The sequence below is a fragment of the Astatotilapia calliptera genome, chromosome 16, assembly GCF_900246225.1.
Source record: "Astatotilapia calliptera chromosome 16, fAstCal1.2, whole genome shotgun sequence".
Lineage (NCBI taxonomy): Eukaryota > Metazoa > Chordata > Actinopteri > Cichliformes > Cichlidae > Astatotilapia > Astatotilapia calliptera.
The window spans coordinates 21710924-21729064 of record NC_039317.1 but is presented as its reverse complement, the minus strand read 5'-3'; the positions used below and the strand labels follow the sequence as shown (position 1 = coordinate 21729064).

The 18141-nt window shown below is 38.0% G+C and overlaps 1 protein-coding gene across 4 annotated transcripts; it reads right to left on the bottom strand.

The window, feature by feature from the left end:
* Positions 1-261: 261 nt before the first annotated feature.
* On the bottom strand, positions 262-17390 carry LOC113008439 (tumor necrosis factor receptor superfamily member 5-like). 4 transcript variants are annotated; one of them, XM_026145846.1, is made up of 12 exons: positions 12796-17390; positions 11324-11461; positions 10872-10965; positions 10582-10707; positions 9890-10045; positions 9510-9597; positions 9219-9403; positions 9088-9125; positions 8941-8992; positions 7017-8840; positions 5499-5564; positions 4845-4944 (listed from the first exon to the last, which is right to left on the bottom strand). In XM_026145846.1, exons 2-10 carry the CDS (start codon positions 11363-11365, stop codon positions 8836-8838), a joined length of 786 nt encoding a protein of 261 aa, XP_026001631.1. In that variant the 5' UTR covers positions 11366-11461; positions 12796-17390; the 3' UTR covers positions 4845-4944; positions 5499-5564; positions 7017-8835. The 4 variants fall into 4 exon arrangements, with proteins under 4 accessions (XP_026001635.1, XP_026001634.1, XP_026001631.1 ...); XM_026145848.1 differs by lacking the exon at positions 12796-17390 and having other exon boundaries at positions 11324-11519; XM_026145850.1 differs by lacking the exons at positions 8941-8992; positions 9088-9125; positions 9219-9403; ... (4 more) ...; positions 11324-11461; positions 12796-17390 and adding exons at positions 262-2394; positions 2592-2776; positions 2883-2970; ... (1 more) ...; positions 4041-4166; positions 4352-4445 and having other exon boundaries at positions 4807-4944; positions 7017-8839.
* Between the last annotated feature and the right edge of the window lie 751 nt (positions 17391-18141).

Below are 18141 nucleotides of genomic sequence, written 5' to 3'. Positions count from 1 at the left end.
GCAGAAAGGAAACTGTTTTATGTCATAAAAATGGCCTTCATATATTTATGTATATGTATATATGTGCTTTTTGTTTTTTGTTTTTTTTGTTTTTTTCCTATTTCGTTTGGTTTCTTATTCAACCTATTCAAGATGTTGTTGCACTAATGTTGTCTCCCAACGAGAGATTGTAATATGTGCATAAATGTAATTAAAGTATTGGAAAAAAAAAAGAAAAAGAAAAAAAAAAGAAAAAAAAAAGGCCACAGTGACATGCCCTTCACATGAACGTGGACCCGCTCATCAAACCTTTGCTCCACAGCGCCACCAGTGGTCAAAACAAAGCAGTTTAATTTTTTCGTTAAATTTAAGCTCTCACGGGACATTTTATTAAGTACACAGTACCTAGTACCGGTTTGACCCTCTTTTGCCTTCAGAATTGCTTTAATCCTTTGTGGCATTACAACAAAGGGCATTTTACATCACACAGCTGCACATGCGTGATGTGAATGTCCTGTTCAACCACATACCAAAGATGCTCAATTTGACTGAACTCTGGTGACTCCACATGCCATTTGAGTTACACTGAACTTGTTTTCCATGTTCAAGATGACATTTTGAGATGATCTGAGCTTTGTGACATGGACAACAACAGCAAGTACGATGGTGTAAGATAAGGATGGTAAGCAACAATACTCGGGTAGACTGTGGTATTTAAATGATGCTCAGTTTGAACTTCAGCAGGTCGTCTTCACCATGTCTAAATGAACTGAGTCGCTGTCATGTGACTGAAATGATCAGGCCAATAAAGTGGCAGACGAGCAGATATTTTCATTATTATTTTCCAGTTTTAATAATAATTTGCAGGTGTGCTAGCATCAGCAAAAGTATATGTCACAGTCAGTGGATAAAGACAAAGTTTTCCTATTTGCAGAACTGAAGAAGCTTCTCGGATGAGAGGTGAAACGTCTTCAAGCAACTTAAAGAAGTCCAGACGCTTTTCTTTGCAAGCTCCTTTGACTATTTGCTGTATAAGGTCACATAATCTGTGAGATGACAAAACAAACACTGGAGTCTGCAGGACTATTTGGACCGTAACTTTATACCATGAAAACGTGGCCCACCAGAGGTAAAATCAGTCATGCACACCATTTAAGTGGATAAAAACGACTGAGTGGGCTCAGTGTCTCTTAAAAGTCAAGCCTAATGCAGTGTCTTAAATATGCATTCCTTACAATGGCCAGCAGGGGGATACTTTGGTTGCACAATGAAATCAAATTGTACAGAAACCTTTGGGAAAATGACCTTACTGCTCAGTTATACTATAACCTCAGTAATCAGTTTTAAAATTGGATCATGGTTTCATTGCATTAAATAAATATTTCATATTTGTGGTCAACCATGTTGGATACTGTAGAGACAAACATGGTATTCTTAAGAGGAGTGGCTACCCCGTGATTGACAAGTCTCAACACATGAGCCTGCAGTCTCAGTTTCTCAGTATGAGCAGAGATCTTCTAATATAATCAAGAACTCTCAGCTGATCTTCTTTAAACAACAGTCCATAAAGATTTGGGAACTGAGGAGACCAGCTGTTGGACCTTTGGGAGAGGAATATTGTCCCATTCTTGTCTGATATCGGATTCTAGCTACTCAGCTTGTCAGCCTTTTGTTTCCCCCCTTCCCAACTTTTTGGAGATGTGCTGGTATAAAATTCAAAATGAGCTAGTATTTTTCATTAAATGATAAACACCTTAGTTTAAGTACTTGATATATGTTCTGCATTTTACTGTGAATACAATTTGGGTTTATAAGATGTGAAAATCACTGCATTCTTTATTGTCAAATGCACATTTTACACAGTGTCCTGACTTTGTTGAAACTGAGGTTACACATCTGGGATGAAAATCTCCATAAAAAAAAACATGTGTACTTATCCAACAGTCCATTAAAAACCACATAAAAAAATCCAAAAAATAAAATAAAAATTTTCTGATGCAGAAAGACCCGCCGGGACTTTGAGACCTTATATACTTTACTATACCATATTATTATAGTATATATTAATAATATACTACATAAATTATTGTGACATACAATTTCAATTGAATTATAAGTTAGCATCATCATTATACTTTTTAAAGTTCAAAACTTTTAAAATAAAATTCTTTTTAAAAAAAAAGAAATTCTTTAGAAAAACACTGGAAAGGTTTAGAAGATACTCTAAACTCTTCCTGTGATAGCATCCATTTGTTCATCATGATGCAGTAAAGATTATGAATCTTCTATTCTTTTGTCTTCAGATAACGTCCAGTTTCCAGGTAATAATTCGGACAGCAGTGAATCAGGGAAGTTTGTAGTTTTCTGTTCACTGCAAACACGATGTCTCAGCATCCAACTGGAGTTACAGCACGTCTGCAGGTGGAAAGAAATTAGTGTAAAATATTATATTATATATTATTATATAATATATATATTATATAATATATATATAATATATATATATATATTATATATATAATATATATATTATATATATTATCTCACTGATAATATATATTATATATATTATCAGTGAGTATACCATTCTCATTGTTCTCTGTTATTCTCACCTCTTTTTGGACACAGAGTCTTTCTTTTGACATAAATAACTATAACTATAACTATGCCAATAACTAAAATCGTCAACAAGCAGCCAATGATGATTGGGACCACATTATCCTGATCTTGTTCTTCACACTGAGCATCAGTTGTAGCATTTCCTGGTCTTATCAGCTTAAGGTTTAGGGATTCACATCTGGAAGGACAGAGAGACACTTTACAGGAAAATGTACAGATGTGCCACAATCACTGCTGCTGGAACAAATCAGACGTGTCTGTATGTGCTGTAAAGCTTCACTTACGGTCTGTGTGGCCGGCAAAACTTTAAAGTCCCATCTGAAAATGTCCCATTGCTGCAGTCAGAGCACTCAGTGTCTCTGAAGGCTGTTCCTGCACAAACATGATGTTTACACCATTTTCAGCATGTACATCATGTAGGATCAGTGAGTGACTGTGACATCGGAGTAATTACACGTGCCAGGTGACTCCACCTTTGATTCTGATTTAAAAAAATTTAAAAATACAAATATGATCCTTCTAAACTTTACTATAAAGTTAATAACACCTCATTCAGAAACCACTGCAAGTAACAAACAGATTATTTCATCCAGGTTATTTACACTACAAGCATAAGAAACCAACCTGTTTGGCTGATGTATTCTCCTGGTTGACATTGCCTGTGTTTGTGTGCTGCCATGCAGCTACCAGCTGCGACGTCAACACAGTAGAATCCATCCTCTGGTTTACAAACTGTATCTAATGTTGATGTGCATGTCCTGTTCTCCTTCAGACCAAAACCTGTGAGCATGTAGAGAGGACACATCTTAGAGAGACAAGGCCGCGATGGTTTCTACACGTGCAGGGAGGGATAGGGAATATACACTGGACATAGGATGTTGAAGATGGAGGTTTCAGGTAGGAGGAGGAAAAGAAGAGCATAGACAAGATTCATGGATGTGGTGAAGAAAGAGATGGAGAGATGGTGTGAGAGAAGAGGATGCTAGGGATTGGTGAAGAATGAGCCAGAGGGGTCACTGCTGTAGTGACATTATGATGTCATTCATCAAAAGTTACTTAAGATTATTTTGATTGATTTACTAAAATTTTGTAATAATTGACAGATTGAATGATTTGACATATTAATTAAAATAATACATTTATAGAAAACGTTAATGAAATGATGCTTCATTTTATTTAGGTGGAAATCTAAAGGTTAAGTGGAGGCAACATCATATCGCAGAGCGTGAGAGCTGATCATGAGTTCATGTGGAATATCTTGAGGCATAATTACTTAATCAGTTAGTGTGTTAAACATGTCGCCAGTTTGTCACATTCATTTACATGCAGTCATACATGTTGTAAATCAATGTCAAACCATCTTTAACTGTATTAATTCTTACATCACATTAACAGCAGAACATGCAGTAACAACTTCCCTAGTTTCATAAATAAAAACCTACTTAGGTCACAGATTGTGCAGTGAGTGCATTGTTTGAGTCCACTGGGCTTATCCATGTGGGTTCCACCCTCGCAGGCCACACAGGAAGTGTGTGCAGTCTCTGTGCAATCTGTCTTGACTCGATTTCCTGTTATAATAAAAGAACGGCAGACTATTTTCAATGCATATTGTTTTTACTCATATAAACTGTGAAATCTTTAGAGTTATAAAGGTATGAAGTTGAACTTTTACATACAGAGAGACAGTAAAGAGCAGGACTCCATGTTTAATAACCAAAGTAAAATCAGCCTCTAACATTCAGCTGGATCTTACCTGCAGGACACTTTTGACAGCATAGGTCTTGTGCTTGATACATTGTTGAAGAACACGAGAGAGTGAGGACACTGAAGACTTTCATCATGATTAACTGAAAACAAAGAAAAAGGAATACATTTAAAAGTAGAAGCACGCTTCAAACTGAGAACTAACAGAGAGGAGCAGGAGGTGGAAAAGAAGAAAGATATGAAATGAAATGCACAACAACCTGAAAATGAGAGCCGATGAGTGAAGAAGGAAGATAGTGAGGATTATGATATCAATTTAAAGGAAAAGTAGACAGTATGGGAAATTACATCATGTAATTCACAAGGTGAATTAAACACATGCAGAAGTGATTCAGAAAATACTGAGTGGGTTAAATAGTTGCAGACAAGGAAAAATATTAAGTATGAATTAGTTACATTAAAAAAAAAGAAGCTTTTTGTAAGTTTGTATGAAAAATATTTTACCAGCAACACTGCAGCTGTCAAAGAATTTCCTCCTGAAGTCATTTTATACAGCAGAATGAAGACTTTCCTGAACTGAAGACCGTCTCACTGAGATTTGCAAGGAGATGAGCTGTATGATCTAAAACAGCAGGAGAACATCTGAAAAAAAATATGTAAGTGAGCAGCAGGAAACCTGGTTCATGCGGATATTAAAACCTTACGGTACAGGTTAAAAAGTAGTATCTTGTTGTTTGTTTATCATAATTAACCTCCTAAGACCTGATCTCTTTCATGGCATGCATTTTTAATTTCTCTTTGCTATTTGGGCTGAATGGGACCCGATGGATGTAAAAACAAAGAATTATCTTTTTACCTGGTTTTGCCCTACAAGGGCCTCATATGCACATATGAGGACATTTGTTTTTAATTTTAAAAACAAATGTCAGTGGATATCAGTGGATATCAGTGGATATCAGGCCCTTGTAGAGCAACATTTAGTATTGTGGTCTAGACAACCCAAAATGTGATGTCCACATATGTGAATGCCAGGTCCTAGGAGGTTAAAGAAAAAAAATATTTAAAGGAACAACATATTGGGGTGAGTGAGCATAAAGTAAAGTTGTAGCATAAAGAACAAGAGGACATAAAATAAAATTGTTGTTTCTGGTTCCCTGGTCCGTATTACAGGAAGCGGGTTTACGGCAGGAACCTACCTGCAGATGTTCTTTGACAAAGTCTTCACTTGCTGTTGCACCTGCAGCTTGTTTAAGGTGTACAGCCTGTAAGAACAGAGACAGTGACGACCGTATATTGTGGATTCACTACAAAATCTATAGGATACATCTTTCCAACACTGATAGGCAGCTGTCAGGTTGTCAGCAAGTTCCTCTGCATGAAAGCATTTACCATAAGCATTCAACTTTCTTGGTCCATGAGATTAAAGTGAGGGCTCAGCTCTTTATTTGCCTGATGACGGAAAGCTTTCACTCATTACATACAGATGTGCTTGAATCAGCTCACTTAATTGAACTAATTTTAATCAACTCTTAAGGAAGTCAAAACTCAGAGTTAGTCATCTCAGATTTCATCATTTCAGAACAGGGCCCTGTTGTTTGACTCATATAATATGCAGAGACCACTGAAGAACTACAGTTTTATGGAAAATTGTTCAAAGGAATGATCTTGACTTTATTACAGCTAGCATATTAAAGTCGCCGCCCTCTTTCAGCTGCTCCCTTTCCAGTCCCTTGCCTCCTCCTCTGACACACCAACCCTCCGCATGTCCTCCTGCTACATCCATGAATCTTCTCTGAGGTCTGCCTCTTCTCCTCCTCCCTGGCAGCTTTATATTCGACATCCTTTGTTCAGTACATCTAGTTTCTCTCCTTTGCAAATATCCTCAGCTCTGCCTCTCTAACTTTGTCTTTCAAAGCGGACCCTCTGATGTACTCTTTCCTCCCTCCTAATAACAATATTAACATCTTCAACTCTCCAGCTCAGTCTCCTGTCATTTTGTCAGTACCACCATCTCCAAACCATACATTATAGCGGGTCTCACTACCATTTTGTATACCTTCTTATCACTCTCACTCTCAACAGCTTCCATGGGACGAATGAAGTTAGGTGAATCTGAATCATTTGCTATTATCTTTCTGTCACAAATCCCCCTAACACTCATCTCCAACCTGCCTGCACCGACTTCATCACTTTTCTTGTGCACTGTACATTGCTATGGATATTTGACTCCAGGTAATTAAACTCATCTACCTTCACTATCTCTATGCTCACTTTCCCACCTTCCTCACCTGTCATTCTCGCACATATTCTGTCTCCAGAGAATACCCCCACCTCTCCAGGCTCGCTTCCACTTTCTCCCTACTCTCAGTACACATACTTCTCTTCTCTTGGCACCCATCATATACTTTCTCTAGATCCACGAAGACACAGTGCAATTAACTTCCCCTTGGTCATCAATACCAAACTATTAAATCTAATAATTATATCCGACAAAGTTTTTGCAGAGATCAGTTTGGTTTAGATAAAAGTCTGTATTGTTTCTTGTTACAAAGCATTGCTTGAACAGGACTTTGGTTACTGTTTTATTCACCGTTCACTTTCTACGGACCTGCTTTCTCCACTATGGTCCGCAGCCGCATTACAAACAGCCGAATAGCTGCTTCGTTTAACAGCCTGTAACCAAACATTCTGTAGAAGTGATCTAAGGAACTTACCGTCAGCGGTATAAGACGAAGTTCGGAGAGTCTCCGTCACAGCGCACCGTAGGCTGAATAGTTCAAGACGCACTGGAAAGTAAACATCTGCCGTTTCTTGAAAATTAAGCTTTCAAAAACAACGGCTAAGCTTCAGGGAGAAAGCGAAAGTGCGCAGAACATGCAGAAGAGAACAAACGCGCAGTCCGTCATGACATTATATGGCCGGTTTCTTATGGAGGAGTGTCGAGTTGGGAGCGGTCGGTGGGTAATAGTGCCAGAGGCAAGGTACACCTTGGGCAAGCTGCTTGTTTCATGACCCAAACAATTATTCACACTCACATTCACATCTATGGGCAATTGAAAATTTTGGGTCCAATTGTAATTGATTAACGCCACATTTGATTGAATGTTTAAGGATATGTTTATTTAATTCATTATGGGACTCGTAGACCTCCATATTTTCCTACTGTACTTTCATTTTTATATGACCTCTGTGAGGTAAAAGTGGCTGTCATACACTATGATGAGCTGGAGCAGACTAATTCTGAGAGTCTTAATGAACTTTAAATGAGCTTTAACTCTTTAAAATCTCTTCACAGAGCAAACAGATGCTTTTCTCATATATATTGGTACTCTTAGAAATGAAAACATTTAGTATAGATGAAGAAAAACAGAAGTCTGTCGGGTTGCGTAATTCTGAACTCTTGTCTTTCAGTTTCACTTTGTTTTGCTCAGTGTAAACATCTCTAATGGCAGAATACACCTTACTATTACCTTACTACTAATAAACCTTACTATTCATTTCTGAACAGTGATCAGCCCATAATGGAAAGCTTGTGTGCCTAAATGTAACTCCATGACGTACAGAAACATTACACACACTGATGTCAGTTGCTTTTTTAATGTAATAACAAGTTCCTTAAACTGATGTGACTTTAGCTGTATTGTGAATGACATGAATCAGCTTTGTGCTCCAAAATAAGAGGAAATAAACTGTATAATATAAAAATGAACTTTTATTGCGCAGAATTACATAAATAAAATATTAAAAAAGTCTTTTCTTCAGCTTCTTTAGATTGTGGTATGATCTTTTGCTGTCACTCAAAAAGCTCAGTCACAGCAGCATCACACCGAAACAGTGCACATGAATTCAAATGTATGGGATGAAGCTCCTGTTACTAATGCACTATATCACCTTCATCTGATTTTAGCTGTTATCTGGAAAAAACCTATCCATTTTCTATCATCCACACTGAAATATACTTTGACCTAATAAAATATCATTTATTTGCCTTTCTTTGGTATGTTTTTGGTATGATACTTGAGTATGTTTTTACTTTCTGCTTTCACACCACTGAACAGACTGAAGAGGACTAGAAGCTTTCCTAGCTGACATGTATAAATGCAGCCTTTTCCATTTACTGCTGCTTTATACAGTACTTTTATTCCTCTACATTGCGCCATCCATTATCAGAGAGGCCTCAGTTTCTATTGATGTTAGGCACAATGTGTGATGTGGTGGTTAGTAATACTTGGGCACCACAGGGACGGTCCAGTCTCCATTCATGTTCACTTTGTACACCTCAGATTTTCAGTGCAACAGTGAATCATGCCACCTGCAGAAGTTCTCTGATGTCACTATAGTGAATGGGCGGGTTAAGGGTGAGCAGGAGTCGGAGTCTAGGGAACTGTCGGGGAACTTTGTGGAGTGGTCGGGTAAAAATCACCTCCTTAATGTCAGCAAGACAAAAAGAGCTGGTGGTTGACTACTGGAGGAAAAAACTGCGACTAGGTGGATCAAGCAGGTGGGGTCTCTTCTGTTAATCTTCATATAGTTTCACACTGAGGAGAGAAAGATATTCAGTTAAATAGCAAACCTCTTGTACGTTTGCAGAGACATCAGGCAGTGCAGGTTTGAGTGGATAACTCATGGCCATCTTACCTGGTTTCTCATTCAGTATTTTCAGTTCTATTTCTGTTTCTTTTTCTTCATTCTTAGTAAAAAACAAAAAAACGAAGACATAATTACTTTGATAAATCAGGTGTTGCCATCCGTTACAGTCCACACTCCTGTGATATTCAAACATACCTTCCTCAAGTTGATTAGGTGTACAATTATTTTTTCGCCTTTGCAAAAAGAAAAACAATTTAAAAATTAGTGTAAAAATATTATTTTCTATATAGATCATGATAAGATTTTCATTGTTCTGTTACTCTCACCTCGTTTTAGACATCCAATCTCCTTTCTACAGAGACACAAAGCTATAAGTATCACAATTAATAAAATCAGTAACAGGCAACCAGTGATGATCCAAGAAAGAACCACATTCTCATCTTGTTCTTCACACTGAGCATCAGTTGTAGCATTTCCTGGTCTTATCAGCTTAAGGTTTAGTGACTCACATCTGGAAGGACAGAGAGACACTTTACAGGAAAATGTACAGATGTGCCACAATCACTGGTGCTGGAGGAAATCAGACGTGTCTGTATCTGCTGTGAAGCTTCACTTACGGTCTGTGTGGCCGGCAAAACTTTAAAGTTCCATCTGAAAATGTCCCATAGCTGCACACAGAGCACTCAGTGTCTCTGAAGGCTGTTCCTGCATCAACACGAATATGCACCATTTTCAGCATGTACATCATGAAGGATCAGTGAGTGACTGTGACATCAGAGTAATTATATGTGTCTAATGACAACCAGTTTAAAATACATCTAAAAACATTTCCTTGTTTCAGTTTCTAAATTTGATCTTTCTGAGTTCATTCATGTGGTGGAGTGATGGAGAGCAGCTTTACTACAAAGTAATAACACCATATTGAGAAACCACTGCAAGTATGCAACAGAAATATTATTCCATCCAGTTTATTTACACGTAAGCACAAGAATACAACCTGCTTGGCTGATGTATTCTCCTGGGTTACAGGGTTTGTGTTCTTGTGCTTCCACACAGTGAACACCGTCATAGTCAACACAGTAGAATCCATCCCGTGGTTCACAAATTGTATCTGATGTTGTTGTGCATGCCCTCTTTTTCTTCACATTTAAATCTGTGAGCACGTAGAGAGGACGCATGTTAGACAGGATGCTAGGGATTGGGAAAGAACGAGGCAGAGAGGTCACTGCTGTGGTGATATTATGATGTCATTCATCAAAAGTGACTTATGGTGTTTTTCCTGCTTAAAATTAGACACTATAACAGTGATCAACATTTAATCAATTATTTTAAAATTACTGATATATTAAAAGTTTGTAATAATTGTCAGATTGAACAATTGAACATTTTAATTCAGAAAAAAATATTTATAGAAAACATCAATGAAATTGATGCTTCCTTTTACTTTGATGTAAATCTAAAGTACGGTATATTATCTGTAGGCAACATCATATCGTAGAGGGTAAGAATGTCAAATCAAAGCAATAGGACCCTTATAACAATCTTTACTGAATTTCCCGGAGGAACCTAAAGAGCACGAGGAAATAAAATAAAATGTTCTGTCTGTCTGTCTATCTAACACTTTTAATTCTTATACGGCAGTAACAGCTTCACTAGTTTCATAAATAAGAAATATGAATAAAAACCTACTTAGGTCACAGATTGTGCAGTGAGTGCATTGTTTGAGTCCGCTGGGCTTATCCATGTGGGTTCCATCCTCGCAGGCCACACAGGAAGTGTGTGCAGTCTCTGTGCAATCTGTCTTGACTCGATTTCCTGTTATAATAGAAAAAAGCAGACTATTTTCAATACATGTCACTGTTACTCATCTAAACTGTGAAACATTTAGAGTTATAAAGGTATGAAGTTGAACTTTCACATATAGAGAGACAGTAAAGAGCAGGAGGGAAATCAGCCTCTAACATTCAGCTGGCTCTTACCTGCAGGACACTTTGAACAGCACAGGCCTTGTGCTTGATACATTGTTGAACGACATGATTGAGTGAGGACACTGAAGACTTTCATCATGATTATCTGAAAACAAAGAAGAAGAACAAAGAATACATTTAAAAGTAGAACTAGGCTTCAAACTGAGAATGGCTCGACTAACAGAGAGCAGCAGGAGGTGGAAAAGAAGAAAGATATGAAATGAAATGTGCAACAACCTGAAAATGAGAGCTGATGAGTGAAGAAGGAAGATAGTGATGACAGCATCAATTTAAATGAAAAATAGACAGTACAGGAGGAAATTCTAGCATGTAATTCACACAGTGATGCAGATGTGAGTCAGAAAATGTTGACGGGGTTACAAAATAGTTACACAGAAGGAAAAACAATAGTTTTAATTTTTCTTTAAAAAGCTTCTTGTAAGTTTGTATGATAAATATTTTACCAGCAACACTGCAGCTGTCAAAGAATTTCCTCCTGAAGTCATTTTATATGGCAGAATGAAGACTTTCCTGAACTGAAGACCGTCTCACTGAGATTTGTAAGGAGATGAGCTGTATGATCTAAAACAGCAGGAGAACATCTGAAAAAAAAATGTAAGTGAGCAGCAGGAAACCTGGTTCATGTGGATAAAAAGTTAAATGTTTATGATTCAGGGTAAAAAATTTAATTGCTTTTTGTTTTTTGTTTGATTGTTTTTTTAAATTGTTTTTTTTATAATGAAAGAAAAAAGTATTTAAAGGAATAACCTGGTGGTTTGCTTACAGTGCTTAACAAATATATTAGAACAGAGATATTTTAGAGATCTGTCAAAAAAAACTAAAACTAAAACTTATATTCTTTATTATCAAACAAATAACAAACTAAATTCACGATTTTACACCCACATTTGAGCTGACACGCTTTACTTCACTGATATTATTCATAAATATTATCCAACCACTAAAACCAGCTATTCTGTAAGTAAACAACTATAATTTGGATTCTAACGTAAAACAGTATACTTTAAAATTCATGGAAAACAACAATATGTGGATTTCAGCATTAAAATGTGACTTTTGCTTAAAGAGGTTGTACATACTGATGTAGTAACCATGAGAGAAAATTAAAATAATTATCATTAGTGTTAATTTAGGGCAGATGTGGCACAAACGTTAGAGCACACGAGGAAATAAAATAAAATGTTAACATTTTTTAAATGTAGATCAAGGCTTGAAAATATGTATTTCCCTCACAAGCTCCATGCTATTGTAAAGATATAACAACATTTAAAAGGAACTTTTTCTTGAGGAAGTCAAAATGTAGTTAATTTATAATCAGTTCAGAATTTAAAGTTAGAGTTTGTTAAACGTGCCCTCTGGAACATGGCCCTAGTGTTTGTTTTGTATATTATGCAGAGTTCATATAGAAATTATAGATGGCTGCCGTGCCTACATATCAGCCTAAGTCCTAATCACCAAAGAATTTCACACAGTACCACTCCAATGAAAAATGTGTGACAATTATTTCACTGAATTATCAATAAAGATCATTAAAACAGTAAAAACTGTCATATATTATTCTGATTTTTTCTGGATTGTTAAATAATATCGAGTTTGTGGAGACAAATGATCAAACGTGAGGGCAGCTTTGGGCCTTGCCTGCTTTGAAGCTGCTTCAGCCTTTGTCTAACTTTCCTTTAGTCAACTGTAACAATTGTAACTTCAAAGTTTTTGAGTAACTGGCTGGATTTAGATACAAGTAAGTATTGTTTCTTGTTACAAACCACTGCTTCATTTACTTCTCTAAAAAACTCTTTTCTTCACTAATGTCTGCAGCTGCATTAGCAACAATTTAATAACTGCATCGATGCTGCGAACACCTTCTGTATCAGATCCTATAAACAAACATCATGCAGAACTGATTCAAGAGTCTTACCCTCAGCGGTATAAGATGAAGTCTTTAGGTTTCCATCGCAGTAAATCTTTGCTGTTCGTGAAAATTAAACGATTAAAACGAAAAGCAGCTTCTCTGTGAAAGTGAAGGTAAAGAAAAAATGTTACAGAGCATGAAGGGGAAGTCCGTGTGAACTATGGAAGTGAAGGTACTGCCTATCACAGCACAGTTTCTCTGTGAGCTTTCTCTCTGTTTTAGATTATCTGTGTTACTTAGGCCACAGGTGGCTGTTGAGTTATGTGAGTGTCTTGAGTTATGATTCGGAGTGGACGACTTAAAACCTGACTAAAGTCTCTTTAGAGCTCTTTAGGGCAACAGAGTAAACACAGAACACAGATCTTTAAATCCAACCTGGCACCTTTCCCGTACCAGTTTTGGGACTCTTTAAGAGATGAAAACTTTCAGTGTAGATGAAGAAACGCTGAGGTCTTCTGAGAAGACAAAAGAGCTGGCAAGATTCTGGGGAAATTCCATTATCTTTTCTTTCGGTTTCACTTTGTGCTCAGTTTAAACGCAGCACAATACACAATGAACTTACTGTTCATTAACTTTTTGTAGCAAGACAGTGTATGCAAACACTTTTTGGCTGCAATATGCTGTTTGACACAACACAGCCACAAAGTTACCTCTCAAATGTCTCCTGAATGCAAAAATCCTCTCTTTCTCTCTTCAGCACATACAGGGAACAATAGTTGCTCATTGTAGGAGTCATACAGATTTTAGGTACAGACAGCAAACCTTTTACAGTGAGCAAAGTGCATTTGTGTGTCTAATAGTGTGTGTCTAAAACACAGAAGCAACAGACTCACTGATTTCAGCTGTCTTTTATATAATAACAAGTCCCTTAAACAGCTGTGACCTCAGCTGGATGGTTACAGAAATGCAATAAACTGGGGATGGTAATGGGGTTGCCTAGCAGTAGCAGCACTCTTTGTGCTGGTTTGGTGAGTTGCGTCTCCATCCCCATCCCCCTCACCCCTCAAGTGGGTTCATGTAGCAGGGTCTACCAGGCATTAGACCTCGACGCCATCAGCAGTAAGATGTGGGAAACGTTTCCCACTGGACAGCAAATTATTTGCTAAGGCAGCTATCCAGCCATCAGGTTGAGCCTTCAGGTCTTTGGAAAGTGCTGATCCCAGTGCTGCACTCTTAGCACACCATTAATGAAAATGTTTGCACCAACCTGTCTTCATAGCCCAAGAAAAACATTCCAGACAAAAAGACCAAACCAAAGCTGACAATAAACGGCTGATCCAAACAATACAATTCCACAAATAGTCCACATTAACGCTCCTTAACGGCAATTTAAACTCCAGTCTTTAAAGTTTAAACTCACAACAAGTAAATATCCTCCAGGCACAGACCTCATCGTCTAAGTGGCACCATGCTTTTGGCCACTCCATGTGATCAAAAATTACAGAATTAAAATAAATAAATTCTAAATACTTCCAGAGTCAAACATTTAAATTCACACAGAGGCACAGCTCGGCACCTGAGCTGCTGCTGTGACCAAACTAGCATCCCTAAATTTTTAAATCCTCAGTAAATAAAAAACTTAATAGAAGCTTGAAAAAACATACGCTGCAACTTGGCACACATGTGCTGGGGACACACGCACACATTCAACCATATGCGTGCACTCTCACAAACTTTACTACTACTATAGGTAGCTATGAGACCTTAGCTCTGCATTCAATACCACGCCTGATATCCTAATCAGCTTGCTATGAGACTTTGGCCTCCTCATCTTCATCTGCACCTGGATCAAAGACTTCCTCACTGACCGCCCACAGAGAGTCAAAATAGGCCCCTCACCTCTCTTCCTCCATTACACTAAACGCTGGTACAGCTCAAGACTGTGTGCTGATTCCAGTCCTCCACTCCGTCTGTGCTTACAGCTGCATACTAGTCCACCCATCCAACACCATAATTAAATTTGTTGACTGTTGTTGCGTTCATCACAGGAGGAGATGAGTCAGCATACAGGGATGAATGCTCAGTGAATAATCAGACGCTGAAGACCACAAAGATAAATGAATTGGTACGTGACACCGATCCAACCCTTCGGTGCATAAATGGTTTAGATATTTAAACCAAATATTTATGTTGCTGTTTTAGTAGTAACTCAATTCAAAACACTTAAATCTTACCTGCACTGCTTACTGTCCAGTGACCTTGTGGTATAGTGTCCCGCACTTGTATTCTACAAAACTGCACTGGGCTACTTATTAGCTCAATGCTAAGATTTTGGATGTACCCAACTTTGGATGCACTTTTTTAGCATGACTATCTTTTCAGACAGCCATGTAATGCTTTACAACATGCATTAAACCCACAAACCAAGACGTGAGACCACTTCTGATAACAATGACCTTAACAGCTGACACTGCAGCAATAGACCCCTTCTAAAGATGGGTGTAACACACACAGACACGTACAGAGATTTCTTGATATATTAAAGAGTATTTGTTTCACTCCCACCAAAATTGAATATTTGTTAAAATGCTCACTGAAGGCTCAAACTGTAAGTCTTGAATCTGGCACCGGAGCTTCTGCTGCGTTTAGGTCTCATTGTTACGAGACATAAATCGTTCATTATCTCTTGAAGGACATTTCTCCTGTCATACACTGTGGGTAGATTATTACAGATGACCTGCCTGCCTTTTCATGCTTCCCTGATTTTATTCATAATATAATGAATGAAGGGCAGGAACATGTCTTCTCTGTAGTTGCTGTGAGGAGGTCACTCAGTGGGTCCTGATGATTGAAACTCTATGCTTCATTTAACTTAAGTGTGTAAATGCAAGTGTAGATGTGCTATGGCAAAAAATGTTATGAGAGACACTTACAGACCCTGGAGTGTATAACCGCACTGCGCTTGACCAAGGACTCCCACCATTAAGATTAATCAGTTACAACTCCATACTGAGAGGCTGGAGCTGATATGGAAAAAGAGCTTGTTACTGACATTATCCATCGGACTGGAGCCCAGCTACCATAGCTACACCTTGAACAGATCACCAGCCTGTCACAGGGCTAACACATAGAGACAGGACACCATTCGCACTCAAGTTCACACCTATGTGCAGTTTAGAATTACCAGTTAACTTAACCCTACTAAATGCATGTCTTTATGTAAGAATATTTTATATAAGAACACTTTATAAGATATTATACAGATTGTTATACGATCCAAATTGGTTCCTTCATCATATACATGACCTTGGGTGATGCTACTCAAATTGGAAGGTCTTGGATATCTATTGTGGCTAAAAAGGCTAACTCCTTTGTGTAAGAACAAAACTAAAAGAAGATCTTGACATGGCATGAAAAAGGCTCACTGAAATTTTCTGAGAAGGCTCTCATCTTTCCCAGTTCATCCGTCACCAAGCAGCACTGTTAAAAATGGGAAAACTGGGAATACTGCACTTTGAGACCAGACATTTAGAGGCATGATGCGTCCTAGTTTTGGAAATGTCTTTTAATCAGGTCGCACGCTGTAGACTGACACTGTGACTACAAGCGGGGATGCTTCAGTGGACGGCTATCGACGTTCAAAGACAGCAAGCTCAGGAAATCTCTCATCAGGGACTCAATTAGAGAAGTGCAGGGATACTAGCATTGACCCACCGTGCAGAAGTGCTGCTGCTGTTTTTAAAGCAGCTGTGTGTGTATGAGGGTGGGGGTGCATTTCCAAAGGGATGCTGAGTGAGCAAGTGAGCGATTAAGAGAGAGGCAGGCAATCTGAGAGTCTTTCTCCTGGGCAACATTTTTTTTTTAAACCACTGCTGCATCTAGATGAATGTTTATAGAAGAACAGCTGAACATTATGAGAAGGGAAACAGGCATTAGAGACTAAACACAGACGAAGAAACAGCCAAATTAAACATATTGTGTACCTATGAACACTGCACTGTTTTTCACTAAATTTTATGTTTACTTAATTGATACCAATAAATACCAGTCAGGATGGCTTTACTTTTTTTCAGAAAAAAAAAAGATATTTTGCATTTTCAGTTCATGACATAATCAGGCTTTGTGATCCATCCACTGGTGTGGTATTTTGAAATACTAAATAAAGTAATAATGTGAAATATTGCTCACAATCTCATTGGTCGTGACCTTTGAGACCTGGTCCTGCTGGTTGACTCACAGATTAGGAGGGTGCGGTTGTAGCCTTCCCATCACCACCCTGCTAACATCAGCAATATGACCAATGCTATGGCATGCAGATATATTCACGTATTTTCATGGTTTCATGGTTTTCTGAGGATGTAACAGCGCACGATCATCCTTGAAGCTAAACACAATGACACCATTTGTGGGATTTATCAGCATGGACAGAGTATATATCCTACAGTTAAAATACATGTAGATATGTAGACATAGGCAAGACGGCCTGTTCAAACAAAGTTCAAACAAAGGTGATTTAATGACATGGCTGATGTTGGCTGCTCTGAGTATTTCAGAAACTGCTGATCTATTGGAATATTTCCACGCAACCATCTCCAGGGTTTACAGGGAATGCTTCAAAAAAAGAGAAAATATCCAGTGAGCAGCAGTTCTCGGAGTGAAAATGCCGTGTTAATGCCAGAGGTCGAGGAGAATGGCCAGATTGTTTCAAGCTGATAGGAAGGAAACGGTAAATCAAACAACCACTTTTTAGAACCAAAGCATAGAAGATTTTAAAAACGTTACCTGGTCCGATGAGTTTTGATTTCTGCTGCAACATTCTGTTGGTACGGTCAGAATTTGTCATAAAACAACATAAAAGCATGAATCCATCCTGCCTTGTATCAGCTGTTTAGACAGGTGGTGTAATGGTGTAGGAGATGTTTTCTTGGCACACTTTGGACTCCTTAGCACAGCCTACCAGAGTATTGTTGCTGACCAAGAGCACCAGACAAATCTGTCAATATAGGCCATGTGGCTGTATGCCACAAAGAATTAAGACAGTTATGAAAACGAAAGGGCTTCATCCCAGTACCAGCAAGGTGCACCTAATGTCTGGTGAGTGTAAATTTCCATCTTACCTGTGTACCTCTCCCTGTTAGCTGCATTTCCAAAGACTTCTTTTAAATGTCCTCCTTGACCATCAAATCATTTTCAGAAAGTTAAAACCTCGGAAACACTTTAATTGAAGGACATGATTAAAATGACTTTTCTTTTACCTTAAAAGACAACAGTGGTTTTTGGTGTGGATATTATGTGTGCTGTATATGTGCTTTTTAACTTCATTTAAGCTTCAAGTTATCAAACTTCCCGTGGTTAAGTGTTGAGCTTGAATAAATTATGCCTTTAATATTTTAAAAATCCCAGCAATGCCAT